A 19,811-nucleotide genomic window follows, 5' to 3' on the forward strand; every position below is an offset into this window, starting at 1 on the left:
GAATTCAGAATGATGCACTCAATCCATTTCGAGTATACATCTACTACAATAAGGAACATCTTTCCCATGAACGGGCCCGCGTAGTCAACATGAATGCGTGACCATAGCCTGGTGGGCCAGGGCCACGGGCTGAGAGGGGCCTCCCTGGGGGCATTACCCAGCTGGGCACACGTCGTGCACCTGCGAACACAGTGTTCCAGGTCTGAATCAATGCCAGGCCACCAAACGTGTGACCGGGCAATGGCCTTCATCAGCACAATGCCTGGTGCTCGCTGTGGAGTTCCCTGATGAATGCTTCCCTGCCCTTCTGGGGCATAACTACCCAGCTGCCCCATAGTAGGCAGTCGGCTTGGATGGAGAGCTCATCCAACCGTCTGTGGAACGGTCCGACCTCCTCAGGGCATGCTCTGTGTGCAGGTGCCCAATCCCCAGTCAGGACACATTTCTTAATCAGGGATAGGAGGGGATCTCTGTTTGTCCAGATTTTGATCTGGCGGGCTGTGATGGGGGAGCCTGCGCTGTCAAAGGCACCGGCAGCCATGACCATCTCAGCGCTTTGCTCCGCTGCCCCCTCGGTGCAATTTTCAGTGCCGGGCTGGTGCTGGATGGAGTAGTGATAAGCAGCCAGCATGAGAGCCCATCGCTGTATGCGAGCTGATGCGTTGGCATTGACAGCCTTGCTGTCTGACAACAGGGATGTTAATGGCTTGTGGTCCGTCGCTTCTTTCTCGACCATCCCATATCCCCGTTCTGCTTGAGAGAGTGACACATAAGCCACAGGTTGTAGTTGACCCTCAGCATTGCCCTGCTGCAACACGCACCCAACCCCATAGGACAATGCATCACATGTCAGAACCAATTTTTTACAGGGATCGTACAGGGTCAACAACTTGTTTGAACAAAGTATGTTTCGCACCCGATCAAAAGCCCGTTCCTGACAGTCCCCCCCAAAACCAATCGCAACCCTTATGCAGGAGCACATGTAGCAGCTCCAACAACGTGCTCAAGTTCGGCAGAAAGTTCCCGAAATAGTTCAACAGTCCCAGAAATGAACTCAACTCCGATGTGTTGCAGGGCCTGGGTGCTTGTCGAATCGCCTCTGTTTTGGATTCAGTGGACCGAATCCCATCTGCAGCAACCCTCCTGCCCAGAAATTCAACCTCAGGAGCTAAAAACACACATTTAGACTTCTTGAGTTGCAGGCCTACCCGGTCCAGTCGGCGTAGAACCTCCTCCAGGTTGTGGAGGTGTTCCTCGGTGTCTCGACCCGTGATGAGGATGTCATCCTGGAATATGATAATTCCAAGAATGGATTTAAGCTGGCTTTCCACGTATCGTTGAAAAATCGCGGTCGCTGATCAAATGCCAAACGGGCACCTGTTATAAGCAAACAGTCCCTTGTGCGTGGTGATGGTGGTCAGAGTTTATATTCGTCGGCCAGTTCCTGGGTCATATAGGCTGAAGTGAGGTCCAACTTGGTGAACAGCTTGCCACCTGCCAGCGTGGTGAAGAGGTCCTCCGCTCTCGGGAGCGGGTATTGATCTTGTAGGGTCACTCGATTGATGGTGGTCTTGTAGTCGCCACAGATCCTGACAGAGCCATCCGCTTTTAGTACGGGAACGATGGGGCTCGCCCAGTCGCTGAATTCAACAGGTGAGATGATGCCCTCTCTCAACAGCCGGCCCAGTTCGCTCTCGATTTTTTCCCGCATCACATACGGCACCGCTCTGGCTTTGTGGTGCACTGGCCTGACATCCGGGGTGATGTGTATTACTACTTTGGTGCCTTTGAAAGTCCCGACGGCAGGATGGAATAGTGAATCGAATTGTTGTATGACTTCGCTCCGCAGATGACATTGCGTGAACATCCCCCCATTTCCAGTTCATCTCGACTAACCAGCTCCTCCCCAAAATACGGGACCATTACCCGGGACAATCCAGAGCGGCAGCCGATTCACTAACCCATTGTGTGTGACAGCCAACATTGCACTGCCTAGCACCGGAATGATTTCTTTAGTGTAATCCGTAATTGTGTCTCAATACGTGCTAATTTGGGTCCACTGGCTTTAAGTGGCCATAGCTTCTCAAATTGCTGAACGCCCATGAGTGACTGGCTGGCCCCAGTGTCCAGCTCCATGTGTACTGGGATACCGTTTAATAAAACCCTCATCATCATTGGTGGCGTTTTGGTGTATCAACTGTTCGCCGCATGGACCCGCTGAACCTCGGTGATTTGCCCCAAAAGTCATCCTGCCTTAAAGGACCACCTGAGGTGGTCCCTCTGCCTCATATATTAGTCTGGTTGCAGGCTTCTTGCACATTCGAGCTAAATGGCCACTGAGATTGCAGTTTCTGCAGACAAACTGTTGAAATCTGCAAGATCTGGCTGAGTGTTATCCCCCACACCTCCAGCATGAGTGAAAGTTTCCATTGTTGGGGACAAAGGGACTATGGCCAGGCATTCCGCGCTGACTGTCCCTTTGACTGCTCTTAAGTACCCTATTAGTGGGTGTCAATGGCCCCATCCCGAGCCGCATTGTTCACTGTGATGGCATGAATGTCCGTTCAGCCTGCCATTGTCTCTGTTGAAGTCCTGCTCTGGGGTCTTTTGCTGCCTGGGGAATGTCGGACTGCCCCTGCCTGCCTGCGGGGCTCTGAGTCGCATTGATGATGTTGACTCCCTGATCCATCGCCGTGTTAGAGGCAGAATTGCGCCCGTATATTATTTTCGTCTCTTCTTCCCCCGCCATGAAAGTTTGAGCTAACAACACTGCCGCTTCCAAGATCAAATCCTTGGTCTCAATTAATTTGCAGAAAATTCCCGCATGACCGATGCCTCGATAAAGAAGTCCCTTAGCATCTCCCCCCTGCAGGCATCTGTGAACTTACAGAGGCTGGCCAAACGCCGGAGGTCCGCTACAAAGTCCGGTGTGCTCTGTCCTTCACGACGTCGGTGGGTGTAGAATCTGTGTCGGGCCATGTGTATGCTGCTCGCCGGCTTGAGGTGCTCCCTGATCAGTTTGCTCAGTTGTTCAAAGGTTTTGTCCGACGGCTTTTTGGGTGCTAGTAAGTCCTTCATGAGCGCAAAAGTCTTTGGTCCGCAGCTGGTCAAAAAATGAATCCTTCTTTTGTAACGAAGCTTTGCTGAAGCCTCTCGACAAAATCGTCCCAGTCTTCCCCAACACAGTACTGTTCCTCTGTGCCATTCTCGTGGGTCGTGAATTCCCGTTTCTTGTCGCCAATGTAAAGTCCTTACTCTATAGCATGAAACCACACGAGGCACATTCTGGGGACAAGGTCACTCTGTGACCTTAACTCTTTGCTCGCAGCACTCCACAAGTGATGACCCTGCGTGGGACCTCCCTTTATATACCTGGGTGATCAGGTAAGGATTGTCTCCCACAAGTTCACCCCTTGTGGTCAAGGTGTGCATCTAGGTTGTGTGTATACAGTAATACAGTGGTGTTACATTGTGGTTACATACATGACACCCTCCTACCCACCAGTCACTCACTCTCTCTCCCTCAGTCTCCCTCTCTCCCCCCCAGGCTCTCTCTCCCCAAGCTCTCTCTCTTTCCCCTCCTAACCCCCCAGTCACTCTCTCTCTTTCCCTCAGTCTCCCTCTCTCTCTTCCCCCTCCCCCCTCCCCCGGCGCTCGCTCTCTCTCTCTCCCCCAGGCTCTCTCTCTCTCTCTCCCCCCCCAGGCTTCCTCTCTCTCTCTCCCCCTCAGTCTCCCTCTCTCCCCCCCCCGCAGACTCTCTCTCCCCAAGCTCTCTCTCTCTCCCCTCCCCCCATCCCCAGGCTCTCTCTCTCTACCCCCCCAGGCTTCCTCTCTCTCTCTCGCCCTCAGTCTCTCTCTCTCTCTCTCTCTCTCTCCTCCTCAGTCTCTCTCTCTCTCCCCATCCCCAGTCTCTCTCTCTCTCTCTCTCCCTCAGTCTCCCTCTCTCCCCCCCCCCCCCCCCAGGCTCTCACTCCCCAAGCTCTCTCTCTTTCCCCTCCTACCCCCCCAGTCACTTTCTCTCTCTCTCCCTCAGTCTCCCTCTCTCTCTCTCTCTCCCCTCCCCCCTCCCCTGGCGCGCGCTCTCTCTCTCTCTCTCTCTCTCTCTCTCCCCTCCAGGCTCTCTCTCTCCACCCCCTCCCCCCCCCCACCACTAGCTCTCCCCACTTTTCGCTCTCCCTGGTGCTCCGCTTCTCGCTTTCCCTACTGTCCCGCTCTCTGCTCTCCCCCCCACCCAAGCAGATGCTTGTGGCGCTGTGGGGGGCTCAGGGCTCGGCGCTGCGGGGGGCTCGGAGACGGCGGATGCGTCCGGCTGCTGCTGGATGGATCTGAGGCATGCGCAGAAAAGGGTTAGTGGGAATTACTGGGGGGGGGGGGGGGCGGGGGGCGGAGTCGGTGATATTTGTCCTAACTCGTGTTTCTGCGCATGCGTTGAGAGACATATGTGCAGAAGGGAGACTTAGTACAAATAGTTACTCCGTTAATAAAAACGGAAAGTGCTGGAAATCTCAGCGGGTCAGGCAGCATCTGTGGAGGGAAACAGAGTTAACGTTTCGGCTCAATGACCCTTTGTCAGAACCCTTGTTGCACTCCCTCTATGGTAACATATCCTTCCTTAGGTATGGAGACCAAAACAATACTCCAGGTGCAGTCACACCAGGGCCCTATATAATTGCAGCTAGATGTCTTATACTCATATACTCAAATTCTCTTGTAATAAAGGCCAACATACCATCTGCTTTCTTAATTGCTTGCTAGATCCATACTCAGCTCCCCTTCTAGCTCACGAACCAGAATCATTGAAAGGTGAAAATGAATTGCAGGTTATGAACAGTCCAATACTCACTGGAGCAGGTCTTCTTATCCCGGTTGAGGGTGTACCCAGGGCGGCACTGGCAGATATACGAGCCAGGGGTGCTCACACAGAGCTGCTCACAACCATGATCTCCCCTTTCGCAAAAGTTGATGGCTGGGGAGGAAGAGCATGATTTGTTTTGGCATTAGCACATAGGGTGCACAGATGAAAGCTCAGACGACAGTACAGTACACCAGACAATCGTGGGTTCAAGCCCCACCCCCTCCAGAGATTGAGCACAAAATCCAGGCTGACACTCCCAGTGAGGGAGTGCCGCACTGTCGGAGGTGCCGCCTTTCGGATGAGACGTTAAAACCGAGGCCTCACCTGCCCTCTCAGGTGGCCGTAAAAGCTCCCGTGGACACTATTTCGAAGATGTCCCTGATGTCCTGGCCATCTATTGGTCCCTCGACCAACAGATGATCCGGTTATTTATTTCATTGCTGTTTGTGGGAGCTTGCTGTGTGCACATTGGCTGCCGTGTTTCCTACATTACAACAGTGACTACACTTCAGAAGTACCTGGGCTGGTTGTAAAGCGCTTTGGGACATCCTGAGGTTGTGAAAGGCGCCATATAAATGTAAGTTGTTGTTGCTATACAGTCGCCTCTGAGTCAGAAGGTTGTGGGTTCAAGTCCCACTCCAGGGACTTGAGCACATAAAGCTAGGCTGACACTCGCAGTGCAGTGCTGAGGGAGAGCCGCACTGTCGGAGGGGCAGTACTGAGGGAGAGCCGCACTGTCGGAGGGGCAGTACTGAGGGGGTGCCGCACTGTCGGAGGGGCAGTACTGAGGGGGTGCCGCACTGTCGGAGGGGCAGTACTGAGGGAACATCACACTGTCGGAGGGGCAGTACTGAGGGAGAGCCGCACTGTCGGAGGGGCAGTACTGAGGGGGTGCCGCACTGTCGGAGGGGCAGTACTGAGGGAGCATCACACTGTTGGAGGGGCAGTACTGAGGGTGCTACAATGTCGGAGGGGCAGTACTGAGGGAGTGCCGCACTGTCGGAGGGGCTGTACTGAGGGAGCGCCGCACTGTCGGAGGGTCAGTACTGAGGGGGTGCCGCACTGTCGGAGGGACAGTACTGAGGGAGTGCTGCAATGTCGGAGGGGCAGTACTGAGGGAGTGCCGTACTGTCGGAGGGGCAGTACTGAGGGAGTGCCGCACTGTCGGAGGGGCAGTACTGAGGGAGCGCCGCACTGTCGGAGGGTCAGTACTGAGGGGGTGCCGCACTGTCGGAGGGACAGTACTGAGGGAGAGCCGCACTGTCGGAGGGACAGTACTGAGGGAGTGCTGCAATGTCAGAGGGGCAGTACTGAGGGAGTGCCGCACTGTCGGAGGGGCAGTACTGAGGGAGTGCCGCACTGTCGGAGGGGCAGTACTGAGGGAGTGCTGCACTGTCGGAGGGGAAGTACTGAGGGGGCGCCGCACTGTCGGAGGTGCAGATGAGACTTTAAACCGAGGCCCCGTCTGCACTCTCACGTGGACAGCATCTATAACACAGGCGAGGCAAAGATTCAGCGTTGTATTGCCTGGAACAATTTGGAAGAATTTGAAAACGTATAAATGCTGGGGGTCCGGTGAATTGAGTTCAAGGTCGCTCCAAAAGGCAACGCAGTAAGTTGGTGATGGCCAATGAACATTGAGGCTCCACCGGCCCAATTCCCATGCAACGCCCATGAGAGAGATAAGCTCTCTACCCACCCAAGGAAGAGACTGGCACGTGGGCAGTGGGAGGAGCTTGCCAGCTGGTAATCTCAGTGCAGCCCCTGGTGCAGGCTGTAATATTAATGCCTCCCAACCCGTGAAGCAGCAATTGTGGGCGAGGACGGAATGAACCACGAATGAAGAGGCGAATACTAACCGGAGCAGGTCTTCTGGTCCTGGTTGAGGGTGTACCCAGGGCGACAGCGGCAGTGGTACGAGCCAGGGGTGCTCACGCAGATGTGCTCACAGCCGTGGCCTCCCAGGGCACAGAGGTTGATGGCTAGGAGGGAATTAAACTGATAGGTTAGAACATGGGCCGAGGACAAGGACAGATGGCACCTCTGTCAGTGTCAGCTGTGGCTCAGTGGGTAGCACCCTCGCCTCTGAGGCAGAGGATTGTGGGTTCAAGTCCCACTCCTGGAATTTGTACACAACAATCCACGCTGACACTCCCAGTGCAGTGCTGAGGGAGTGCTGCACTGCCTTTTGGATGAGACGTTAAACCGAGGCCCCCCTTTGCCCTCTCAGGTGGACGTAAAAGATCCCATGTCCACTATTTCGAAGAAGAGCAGGGAGTTATCCCCCGGTGCCCTGGGCAATATTTATCCCTCAACCAACATAACTAAAACAGATTATCTAATCATTATCACATTGTGCCTGTGGGAGCTTGCTGTGCGCAAATTGACTGCTGTGTCTCCGACGTTACAACAGTGACTACATTCCAAAAGTACTTCATTGGCTGCGAAGAATTTTGGGACATCATGAGGTAGTGAAAGACGCTATATAAATGCAAGTCAGAGGATTTTGATCATTTATAGAAAAAGACAGATGAATTTTAATGCTGATAAATGCTAAATGTTTCACATTGGATGAAATAATGAAGAACAAAAGTACAAATTGTATTGGTACACTGATGTTTCCATATGTGGGGGTGGTAGCGGGGTAGTTCAAAGCTATGGGATATAAATATAAGATAATCACTAAAATAAATCCAATCGGGAATTCAGGAGATTTTTTTACCCAGAGAGTGGTGAGAATGTGGAACTCGCTGCCACAGGGAGGGGTTGAGGCGAATAGTATCGATGTATTTAAGGGGAGGCTATATAAACACACGAGGGAGAAAGGAATAGAAGGATATGGTGACAGGGTGAGATGAAGAGGGGTGAGAGGAGGCTGGTGTATAATGTTTTTTGGCCCTGCTCAGCCCCTTTAAGGTGCTGCGGGGGGCATTCAAAATACCCTCGTAGGTGGACGTAAAGATCCCACGGCACTATTTCGAAGAGCGGGGGAGTTATCTCCGGTGTCCTGGCCAATATTTATCCCTCAACCAACATTCTAATCACTCTCTGGGTAAATTAGTCTCTCCTGATTGCTTTATTGGATTGATTAGTGACTATCTCATATTTGTGACCCCTAGTTTAACTCCTCCATTAGTGGAAATGTCTTCTTTAAGTCTACTCTATCAAATCCCTTCTCAATTTGAAAGAACTATTTGGTCACCCTCTCAACCTTCATTTTTCTGGAGAAAAGAGTTTTTGGCTGCCGCGATAGTTCTGGCCGCTCAGCTCTGGTATCATCCTTGTTAGCCTTTCTTTGCACCTTCTCCGGGAGTATCTCCATATCGTGATATGGGGACCAGACAGCGTTGGCAAGTGTGCTATAACGATGGTTCTATACAAGTTCACCATGACTTCTCAGCGTACCATCCCCCTTTACATATATGTACATAAAATAAAGCAAGGCTGGCTTATGTTTAGAACAGTAGCAAGACTTATGGGGCTGGATGTTCTGCTGCCGACCGCCTCTGTTTTCGCCCCGGTGGGGACGCAATGGCGGCGGTGAGCTCTTCTGGGCAGGCGGCCAGCTCCCAGCGCCCCGCTGGGGGTTTTGGGGCCGGTTTCGGCGGGGCGTGGAGCATTACCACCCGGAAGGGGTGAGTCGGCGTACAACGCCTCTGGTTGCGACACCGGCTCGAGTTTTGGCTCCCGCCCGACGCGGAGCGCCCCACAGCGCCCCCTGCTGGGCCCGCCCGTGAAAGCGGGCGGTGCGACCTCATAAATAATACCGACCTCAGGTCAGTGTGTTTGTTTTTTTTATTGTATTTTTTTTTGCGATTTACGTTGTGGTGGCATGAGTTATTTATTGGGAATGTTTTTGGTGGGGGGTTTTATCGCCCCCCCTCCCCCCCCCCGCCCCGAGGCCTCTCTCAGGGCACTCCGAGGCCGACTGTTTAGCTCGAGATTTTCAGCTGCTCAGCCGGCCTAGCGCCCTGAGAGAGATGTATAACGCCTCCCTTAGTGTTCCGCCCCACATTCAGGGCCCAGCTGCCCAATTTTGCTGACTGAGGCGCAAACTGTTCCCGGGCGTAAACTTTAATGCCCCGAAATCCAAAAATCCAGCCCCAAGACTTCCTTGCAGGTTTATTAAAAGAGGTTCTGACAGACTTAGAACTCTCCATTTCAGGCTCACAAGACAATTATCATGGTTAAGAAAATAGTTATTTTTGGAATCTTTGGAATTCCCTGCCCCAGAGAGTTGCAGAAGCTCAGTTGCTGAGTATATTCAGGGCAGACATCGACAGTGGGACCCCCCGCCCTGCCAGGAAATGCCAGCTGCAGGTCGTGGATAAAAGGAGCTGGCCTCTGCAGGGAGCAGTGCAAGCTGTCACAGGAGGGCAACAGATCTGAGGTGGGCGGCTGCATTGATGTCATCAAAATCCAAGTGGCCAATTGGAACATGGGCAGGACCACTGGCGGGGCTCAGGTACAGCAAGAGGAGCGGGGAGGTCGGGGCGGAGGAGCGACGAATGATCGTGGCGGAGGAGCGGTGAGAGATTGGGGCCCAGGAGCGCCGTGGTCGGGGCTCAGAAGAGGCAAGGGGGCAGCACGGCCAGCCCACACTGCGCACTGGGTCCGTGCAGCGGAGCTGGTCTCCAGTTAGTCCTGGTTAACCCTTGCCACTGGACCGAGACCTAGCTCTGCCAAGCCCGTGTGGTGGCTGGTGTGCAACGGCCACCCCACGTTAAAACAATCCACGCACAGGCATCTTCCACCCTTCAACATGTCGTTCTGGACCTGGAATGTCAGGTCCTTTACTGAAACACCTGTGAACTCATCCCTTTTTTGGTGCGGAAACAAAGTCATCCTCGATATGAGGGACTGCCTAATACTACTATACTATACTCAGGTCAGAGATCGATAGAAGTTTGGACACTCAGGGAATCGAGGGATATGGGGATCAGGTGGTAAACGAGAGTGGAGGTTGAAGATCAGCCGTGATCTTATTGAATGGCAGAGCAGGATTGAGGGGCCGAATGGCCTACCCCTGCTCCTAATTCTTAGTCATCCGTTCTTAAGTTACGCGCGGTACTAATAACAGATAGCGTTGGAACACTAACCGATGCACGTCCTCTTGTCCCGGTTCAGTCTGAAGCCCTCGCGACAGCTGCACTGGTATGATCCCGGAGAACTGATACACAGCTGCTCACAGTCATGGTCTCCGTGGGCGCAAAGGTCGATGGCTGCGGAGAAACACACACACTCACAGCTCAGAACAATCCAGCATGTTTCTAACAACCTGCTCTTTTTATTTCCTTTTTACTTCCCCCTTTTTGTGATTAAAAAAAAAATCATCACTTTTTCCCATCACGTATCTTCAGCGTGAAGCATTGCCAGGGCAGGTGCAACAAGGCCAGATGCAGGTTAAAGCTCTGCTCCAATAATGGGCCATAGCCAACTTCAGAAACAGCACCTCCTTGGACGGCAATGTGACATTTTAATAAACCTCACTGGCCATCACTGAGGCTCTGAGTGAGATCCACAATTTTATTAGTCAACCATTAAAACATTTTGTTTTTATTCTTGGGATACGGGCATCACTGGAAAGGCCCCATTCATTGACCATTTCTAGTTGCCTTGATAATGTGGTGGTGGACCTTCTCCTTGCAATGCTACAGTCCTTGTGACGTTATTTAAAAAAATTCCTTCATGGGATGTGGGCGTCGCTGGCAACACCAGCATTTATTGCCCATCCCCAATTGCCCCTTGAGAAGGTGGTGGTGAGCCGCCTTCTTGAACCGCTGCAGTCCGTATGGTGAAGGTGCTCCCACAATGCTGTTAGGGAGGGAGTTCCAGGATTTTGACCCAGCGACGGTGAAGGAACGATGTTATTGGGCACATGCCTAACGCGCTCATATCGCATTCCTTTCGCTGTTGTTTCTCCATTGAATTTAAACAAATTAATACTCATTGGTTCACTTGGTAGCACTTTCACCTCTGACGCTGAAGGTTATGGGTTCAATGCCTGGGGCTTGAGCGCATAAATCTAGGCTGACATTCCGGTGTAGTACTGAGGGAGTGCTGCACTGTCGGTGGCGCAGTACTGAGAGAGCACCGCACTGTCGGAGGGGCAGTACTGAGAGAGCGGTGCACTGTCGGAGGGGCAGTACTGAGGGAGCGGAGCACTGTCGGAGGGGCAGTACTGAGGGAGCGGCGCACTGTCGGAGGGGCAGTACTGAGGGAGCACCGCACTGTCGGAGGGGCAGTACTGAGGGAGCGCCGCACTGTCGGAGGTGCAGTACTGAGGGAGCGCCGCACTGTCGGAGGGGCAGTACTGAGGGAGCGGTGCACTGTCGGAGGGGCAGTACTGAGGGAGCGGAGCACTGTCGGAGGGGCAGTACTGAGGGAGCGGTGCACTGTCGGAGGGGCAGTACTGAGGGAGCGGTGCACTGTCGGAGGGGCTGTACTGAGGGAGTGCTGCACTGTCGGAGGGGCAGTACTGAGGGAGCGGTGCACTGTTGGAGGGGCAGTACTGAGGGAGCACCGCACTGTCGGAGGGGCAGTACTGCGGGAGCGGTGCACTGTCGGAGGGGCAGTACTGAGGGAGCGACGCACTGTCGGAGGGGCAGTACTGAGGGAGCGGTGCACTGTTGGAGGGGCAGTACTGAGGGAGCACCGCACTGTCGGAGGGGCAGTACTGAGAGAGCACCGCACTGTCGGAGGGGCAGTACTGAGGGAGCGCCGCACTGTCGGAGGGGCAGTACTGAGGGAGCGCCGCACTGTCGGAGGGGCAGTACTGAGGGAGCGGTGCACTGTCGGAGGGGCAGTACTGAGGGAACGGCGCACTGTCGGAGGGGCAGTACTGAGGGAGCGGTGCACTGTCGGAGGGGCAGTACTGAGGGAGCGGAGCACTGTCGGAGGGGCAGTACTGAGGGAGCGGTGCACTGTTGGAGGGGCAGTACTGAGGGAGCGGTGCACTGTCGGAGAGGCTGTACTGAGGGAGCGACGCACTGTCGGAGGGGCAGTACTGAGGGAGCGGTGCACTGTCGGAGGGGCAGTACTGAGGGAGCGGTGCACTGTCGAAGGGGCAGTACTGAGGGAGCGGTGCACTGTCGGAGGGGCAGTACTGAGGGAGCGGTGCACTGTCGAAGGGGCAGTACTGAGGGAGCGGTGCACTGTCGAAGGGGCAGTACTGAGGGAGCGGTGCACTGTCGGAGGGGCAGTACTGAGGGAGCGGCGCACTGTCGGAGGGGCAGTACTGAGGGAGCGGTGCACTGTCGGAGGGGCAGTACTGAGGGAGCGGTGCACTGTCGGAGGGGCAGCGAAGTCCGTCAAGAACAACCAAGAGACCACTGGAACGGCGCATGTGCAACGACCTCATGTCATTGGCATCAGTCGCATCCTTCTGGTCAATCTCCTCTGCACTCTCTCCAAGGCCTTGACGCCCTTCCTAAAACAACTATGGTTAAAAAATAATTACGCGTGGTACTAATAACGAATAGTGCTGGATCACTAACCGCTGCAAGTCTTCTTGTCCCTGTTCAGTATGAAACCCTCGCAACAACTGCACTCGTATGAGCCCGGAGAACTAATACAGAGCTGCTCACAGTCATGGTCTCCGTGGGAACAAAGGTCGATGGCTACTGAGAAGCACACACTCACAGGTCAGAACAATCTCGGATCTTTCTAACAACGGGCTCTTTTTATTTCCTTTCCATCCCTCCTCTTTGTGATTTTATTTTCAAATCAACACTTTTTCCCACATACTAACTTCCTGCAACAACTCCTGTGTCAGCCTGCTTCACTCTTGGCCTCTCTGTCAGAGGCTGTGGGTTCAAGTGACACTCCATGAGAGTTGAGCACAAAAATCCAGGCTGACACTTCAATGTAGTGCTGAGGGAGTGCTTCACTGTCAGAGGGCACAGATTGTCTTGTCATTGCTGTTTATGGGAGCTTGCTGTGCATATATTCCTTGTGGATTCAGTCCTGACAGGTTTCCCTGTAGGCCATGCAATTATTTCTAATAAGACAGAGACAGGCAGCTTCTTAACTGATAAGGGATTAAGGGGTTATGGGGAGCGGGCAGGGAAGTGGACCTGAGTCCATGATCGGATCAGCCATGATTGTATTGAACGGCGGAGCAGGCTCGAGGGGCCGTATGGCCTACTCCTGCTCCTATTTCTTATGTTCTTATATTTGGCTGCCGCGTTTCTTACATTACAATAGTGACTGCACTTCAAAAAAGTACTTCATTGAGTGTAAAGCACTTTGGGACATCCTGAGGTCGCGAAAGGTGATAAGCATTTCTTTCTTGTAATCTTATGAGAACTGGGACATCATATGGTATAGGAAAAAGAACAGGCAGGATGTATACACCTCTGTAGGCTTGTCACAAGGTCCTAAACAACAACTTAAATTTATATAGCACCTTTAACGTAACAAGAATGTTACCAAAAACCCCCAAATTTAACACCGAGCCATATATGAGGGCAGATGACCAAAAGCTTGGTCGAAGAGGAAGGTTTTAAGGAGCGTCTTAAAGGTAGAAAGAGAAGTACAGAGGCAGAGAGGTTTAGGGAGGGAGTTCCAGAGCTTGGGGCTCAGGCAGCTAAAGGCAAGGCCGACAATGGTGGAGCATTTAAAATCGGGGAGATTCAAAAGGCCAGAATTGGTGGAGTGCAAAGGTTTAAGGGGATTACAGGGCTGGAGGAGATGACAGAGATAAGATGGGACGAGTCCATGGAGGGATTTAAAAACAAGGATGAGAATTTTAAAATCGAGGCGTTGCTTAACTGGGAGCCAATGTAGGCCTGCATTGTATAGAGCTGTTACTTGTAGTAGGTTAATTCTTTTTAAAAATTCATTCAAGGGACGTGGGTGTCGCTGGCAAGGCCAGTATTTATTGTCCATTAATTGCCCGTGGGAAAGTGGTGGTGAGCCACCTCCTTGAATACAATGGAGTGTCTCGCTGGGCTATTTCAGAGGGCAGTTAAGAGTCAACTACATTGCTGTGGGTCTGGAGACACATATCGGCCAGACTGGGTAAGGGCGGCAGATTTCCTTCCCTAAAGGACATTAGTGAACCCGATGGGTTTTTTTATGACAATCCGCTGGTTCCATGGTCATCATTACTAATAGAAGCCTTTTATTCCAGATTTATTTTATTCATGAGTCCATGCCTCTGGATTACTAGTCCAGCAACATAACCATTATGCTACCGCTCCCGCGGGTAATGAGGTATGACCGACTCAACCTGATGCAATTATTGTAATTTTTTAATATTTTAAAATAAGATCACAACAGATTCATCTTTCCATATTTTTCAATATTGTAGTCTGAGACTTGTTAATATACAGGAAGATTATCCAGCAAATGCAGGAAAAATACAGAAATAATTACATGGTCTACAGGAAAACCTGTCAGATCTGAATGCACACTGAATATATCCTGTACCAATTGAGCGAGAAACAGACAGGGACGAAAGCCCATAGGGGTGAGTGTTTGGGGACTTTGGCTTGTGGTTAATATTTTGGACGTCAAAATTCGTCTTTAGACCATCTGAATTTCACTGAGGTCTAGAGGTGTGAGTCTTTGTGCTGATCAAGGTGAGAGATGTCAGGGATACTTTTCAGTCTGCCAAGGTTAGCATTAATATCCTAACTCACACCAAGTCCCGCTCACCCATCACCTGCTGTGCTCGCTGACCTACATTGGCTTCCGGTTAAGCAACACCTCAATTTCAAAATTCTCATCCTTGTTTTCAAATCCCTCCATGGCCCTCGCCCCTCCCTATCTCTGTAATTTCCTCCAGCCCCACAACCCCCGAGATGTCTGCACTCTTCTAATTCTGCCCTCTTAAGCATCCCTGATTATAATCGCTCAACCATTGGTGGCCGTGCCTTCTGTTGCCTGGGCCCCAAGCTCTGGAACTCCGTCCCTAAACCTCTCCACCTCTCTGCCTCTCTTTCCTCCTTCAAGATGCTCCATAAAACATACCTCTTTGACTAAGCTTCCTGCGCTAATTTCTACTTAGGCGGCTCGGTGTCAAGATTTTTTCACATTATACTCCTGTGAAGCGCCTTGTGACATTTCACTATTTTAAAGGCGGTATATAAATGCAAGTTGTTGTCTATCAGAGAGGAATACTCCTCTCAAAAATCTGGGCTCTGTTGAAACTCAGGTCCCAGAAGTGAACGGACTCTGCTACCTTCTCCCCACATCCCTGCTGCCCACGATGACACGAACATTGAGAAATGACTTTGCCTCAATTCCTTTATATTCTAAAACCATGGGAAAAGATTCTGCGATTACCGGGTCACATTTTAAAATAAAAATGTTCCAGAAGGTCTTCATGGATAAAGGCAGCTAGGTGGGAAGAGATGGCAGTTCAGGAGCAGTTTGATTAGAGTACCTGGCAAGCGACACACAGCATGATAGCCTGCAAACTGCTACACATGCAGAAGAGGCTGGTTAAGAAAATAAGAACATAAGAATTAGGAGCAGGAGTAATCCACACGGCCCCTCAAGCCTGCTCCGCCATTCAATAAGATCATGGCTGATCTTCTACCGCAACCTCAATCTTCTACCTCAAGAGCGGAGTGCATGATCAGATCAGCCATGATCTTATTGAATGACGGAGCAGGCTCGAAGGGCTGTATGGCCTACTCCTGCTCCTAATTCTTATGTTCTTATGTTCTTAACTCCACTTTCCCGCCCAATCCCCTTAGCCCTTGATTCTCATAGACTCCAAAAATCTATCGATCTCCGCCTTGAATATACTCAACGACTGAGCAACCACAGCCCTTTGTGGTAGAGAATTCCAAAGACTCACAACCCTCAGAGAAGAAATTCCTCCTCATCTCAGTCTTAAGTTGCTGACCCCTTGTCCTGAGACTGTGCCCCCCCCAGGTTCTATCCCTGAATGTGGCTACACACATACCAAAGATACAAACGGGATAGAAAGGACAGAGAGAGAATTTCTCTCTTCATTTCATCCCAGTAAAACAAGCTCAACAAACTGGTAACACAACTGTGAATTGATCTCAAAGGGAGAAAGGGTGCAACATGATAAACATGTAGAAGTAGTTATTCCCCAATTCCATCATGTATGAGATAAGTCAACATTTTGAATTTAACAAAGACAAGACAGTCAGCTATTTCTTGTGTAGTTGTTCCAGAACGGCCTACAATTACATTCAGTCAGCTCTGTATTGCTATCTGAAATACAATTTAAGTCAATGCTAAGGTTCCTAGGACTAGAAATTGCGTGGCGCCCCGTTTGAGGTGATAACTTTTCAGGCCGTTTGGGGCGATAACTTTTCAGGAGCGCAAAATATTGCCGGGTGAAAAAGATTTGCTTCTGCCGGGAACTTTCGCTTTAACACTCCAAGAGGGAAGTGGAGCTAAGTCAAACGCTACCACTTCCCTCAGAGCGCTAAAGGCAGTGAGAGGGGCGATGTCGGCAGAGCTCTGAGCAATGCGCGGGGCAGCGCTGCCGTCTGTACAGGCTCCTTCCCCTCGCTTAAAGGGAGGGGCCAGTGCTGCGCTGACTGAATCCTCAGGCTGTGCCTGTTGGGCCACGGAACCTGCGATTCGCTCAGTGCAGCCCCACGCGCTCTGAGAGAGAGCCGGGCTGAGCAATCGCGGGGGCCAAACAAAACACGAGACACCAGAAAGGGGAGATGAATACATTTTGCCCTACCTGACCACCACTGCCTTTAATTAGCGCTCCCTTAGTGGCCGACCAACGCCTCCTGCAGCTGCCGTTGTTAACGCCTGGCGATGCTGCAGGGGGCGGGAGCGAATATTGCATTTGAGGCGGTAACGGGGCGCTGCGCACCGGATGACATCACGATCTCTGGGGAGCTACAGAATGAGACGGTGAGTGCGAGCGCCAATGCAAAACCGCCAGGGAAATTCATGGGTGTCGGTGAATTTGCCGCACCCGGTCGGTGACCCCTTAGCGTCCCGTTACCGCCACCTGCAAGCGCTAACGGGAGGCACAAACCGGGTCAATTGTTCCCCCCTATGTCTTTAGCATCCGTTACTTGCAACCAGCTCCAGAACACCTGAAGTAGCAGCTTATAATCAGCCGCCACCTCTGTACATGAAATACCGCCCAGCTGTACCTGTGCATGTCTTCTTGTCTGCGTTCAGCACGTAGCCCTCACGGCAGGCACAATGGAAGGATCCAGCTGTGGTGATACAGATGTGCTGGCAGCCGTGGCTCCCAACAGCGCACAAGTCTTGACCTGGTGAGGAAAACACACACATCAAAACTTAATAGTTCATATTGTCCTGGTGTAATAGCAAAATCAGTGTGTACGAAATTGGTGAAGGGTCGTGTGTTCTCTTTAAGGTAACACATAACGAGGGCTATTACATTGAGCTAAGTGTATTATATACAGGTTATTTATAACTAAGGGTATTGTATAGAACAGAGTGCGTTATATAGGGGATAATATATAGCTAGGAGTATTGTGTAGACCAGAGTGTGTTATATAGAGGATAATATATAACTACAGGTCTTGCATTGATCAGTGTGTTATATACAGGGTAAAACACTGGAGTGTGCTACCTACAATGTACATATAACATAAACAATATTACATACCAACACATAGGCCAATATGCATCACATATAAGGCAACACATAGGCTAAAGTGTGTCACGTTTAGGGTCTAGGCAGCGGAAGGAGCGTGCGGCAAACCTGTCCCACCCATCCTTTCCCTCAACGACTGCCTGTCCCACCTGTGACAGGGACTGTGGCTCTCGTATGGAACTGTTCAACCACCTATGGACTCATTTTTAGAGTGAAAGCAAGTCTTCCTCGATTCCGAGAGACTGCCTATGATGATGATGAAATAGACTGGAGCATCTTATTTTTGGTTGCAATCACAAACCACAAACTGAGCCCCAAAAGATTTATCAGTGGGCATCTGAGCCACTCTGCTGCCTGACTCTCCTGGGGGCAAAATTGCGGTCGGAGGCTTCCTGCGTATGAACGCCTCCGACCCGGAAAATATCTGGTGGTCCCGGAAGAACGTAGGATTCCAGTCGGGAGCCTAGGTTCGCTGTGCAGCGCAAGGGGAGATGTCTTTCAGGTACGTACATGCTGGAATCACATGGGCCTGGATCACCAATCACTCTGCAGTATTCTCATTGATAAAAATGGGAGCTCTGTTTGTAGGGGCTCCGATTACTATCAATGAGAAAAACACCGAAACACAGCACAATAAATAAATAAATAAAGCACCTCACATATTTAAAATTAATTGAAATTAAATGTAATTAAATGTTTTAGAAAAAATATTTTTTGGGGGGGATTTTTAAAAATGTGTTTTAGAAACATAGAAACATAGAAAATAGGTGCAGGAGTAGGCCATTCGGCCCTTCTAGCCTGCACCGCCATTCAATGAGTTCATAGGGTTAAAAATAAACTTACCTTATTGGACAGGGTTTTTAAATATAAAAATGAATGTTTAAATTTAATTTTTATATGTTTTAAAAATCTTATGATGGTAAAAGTAAGCTATGCGCCTGATTTCACCAGACGAAAAAGTTTGAAGGACATTCGCTGGGCATGAGTTGGGCAAATAGCCCGATCTCTCCCGCGTGAATGCCCTTCTCCCGGGGATGTGGAGGAATTGTGAAGAGAAATCTTGACAGATTGAAAAAGCCGGTTCTCGGCGCATACGCATAGCGCCAAGAAAACAGGCAATTGCGAGGCCTCGCCCGGCGCGAGCACTTCGCATGGACCCGGCGAGGCCAGAATTTTCAGCCCATTAGTTTTCTGGTTCAAAATGCCGTGTGATGGCTTGGCTGGTAAATGCCTCTCTCACTGTGGCAACGTGCCATTCAGACGAGAAAATTCTCAGGCACATTCCACAACCTGTGCTGAGCTAGCAGAACTCTCTTTTCGTCGTTTTATTTCAGCACCTACCACACAATTTGTCCTGGAAGGTCTTAGCAAACTGGTCAATCAGGTCGAAGGTCTCAACGAGAAAGACGTGTTCTTCAAGAGGCAAGGAGGCCATGGCCCTGAGGGAGGTCATCTCTGCCCTCTGCACTCCCACAGCGTAGATCTCGATCCCTGCCTCGCGAGCCCTCGCTGCCACCTCGTTGACCCGGTCCTGGGGCCGCCCATCTGTCACGATGATGGCGACCCTTGGGATCTTCTGCTCCAGGGGGCGGACCCCCTCTTGCTCTGTGAAAGCCACGTTCATGGCGTACTGGATGGCCAGACCCGTCATTGTCCCCTGGGCCAGCGGGATCACCTCCTGGATGCTCTTGATCATGTCGGCTTTCTTCTGGAAGGTCTTGAAGGAGAAGACGTTCTGGATCTGGCTGGAGTACTGGATCAGTGCCACCCTGCCGGCATCGGGCCCCACCGTCAGGAAGTTCACCATGTCAATCACAAACTTCCTCATCAGCTCAAACTCGAACGGACGGACGCTCCTGGAGCTGTCGATAATGAACAGCAGGTCAATGGGGCCTGTGGTGCACCGTTTGTCTGAAACGAAAGGCAAGACATGTTACAGCCCAATGCCGGAGGGAACGCAGGTGACAGTCACGCCAAGTGCAACGCTCCTCGTTCATTGCTTTTACACCTTTCACCCGGGTTCTGAAGTCCACCGGCCTGAGAATGCGTGGTGCGGCCGCACTTCAGCGGTAGTACCGAGGTGCCCCTGCCCTGAGACCTCTGCCGCTGACCCTGCCCAAACAGAGGGTTCAAGGAGAGGTCCCTTCACTTGCCAACCATTGGTGGAGCACCTGCGCCACAAGGGGCACATCTGGGACACCCACTGCTGCAGTAAGGTCAGAGAGTCCAGAGGAGGAGGCTTGGTCAGGGTGGGGGGTTGGGAGTTGGTGGGGAGTGGGGGGGGGGTGGGGGGGGGGGTTGGGAGTTGGTGGGGAGTGGGGGGGGGGTGTGGGGGGGGGGGTTGGGAGTTGGTGGGGAGTGGGGGGAGTTTGGTGG

General features: G+C 51.8%; 1 protein-coding gene across 1 annotated transcript in view; it reads right to left on the reverse strand.

The window, feature by feature from the left end:
- The window catches only part of matn4 (matrilin 4), an 88,697-nt gene that overhangs the window by 19,970 nt on the left and 48,916 nt on the right, over window positions 1-19,811 (reverse strand). The window contains exons 3-7 of the mRNA XM_070894904.1: window positions 18,777-19,346; window positions 16,963-17,085; window positions 9,955-10,077; window positions 6,715-6,837; window positions 4,844-4,966 (exon numbers count right to left, since the gene is read on the reverse strand). Of these exons, the coding sequence (XP_070751005.1) occupies window positions 4,844-4,966; window positions 6,715-6,837; window positions 9,955-10,077; window positions 16,963-17,085; window positions 18,777-19,346 (1,062 nt within the window). The remainder of the gene's footprint in view (window positions 1-4,843; window positions 4,967-6,714; window positions 6,838-9,954; window positions 10,078-16,962; window positions 17,086-18,776; window positions 19,347-19,811) is intronic.

Source organism: Pristiophorus japonicus, chromosome 12 (genome assembly GCF_044704955.1).
Source record: "Pristiophorus japonicus isolate sPriJap1 chromosome 12, sPriJap1.hap1, whole genome shotgun sequence".
In the NCBI taxonomy this organism is placed as follows: domain Eukaryota; kingdom Metazoa; phylum Chordata; class Chondrichthyes; family Pristiophoridae; genus Pristiophorus; species Pristiophorus japonicus.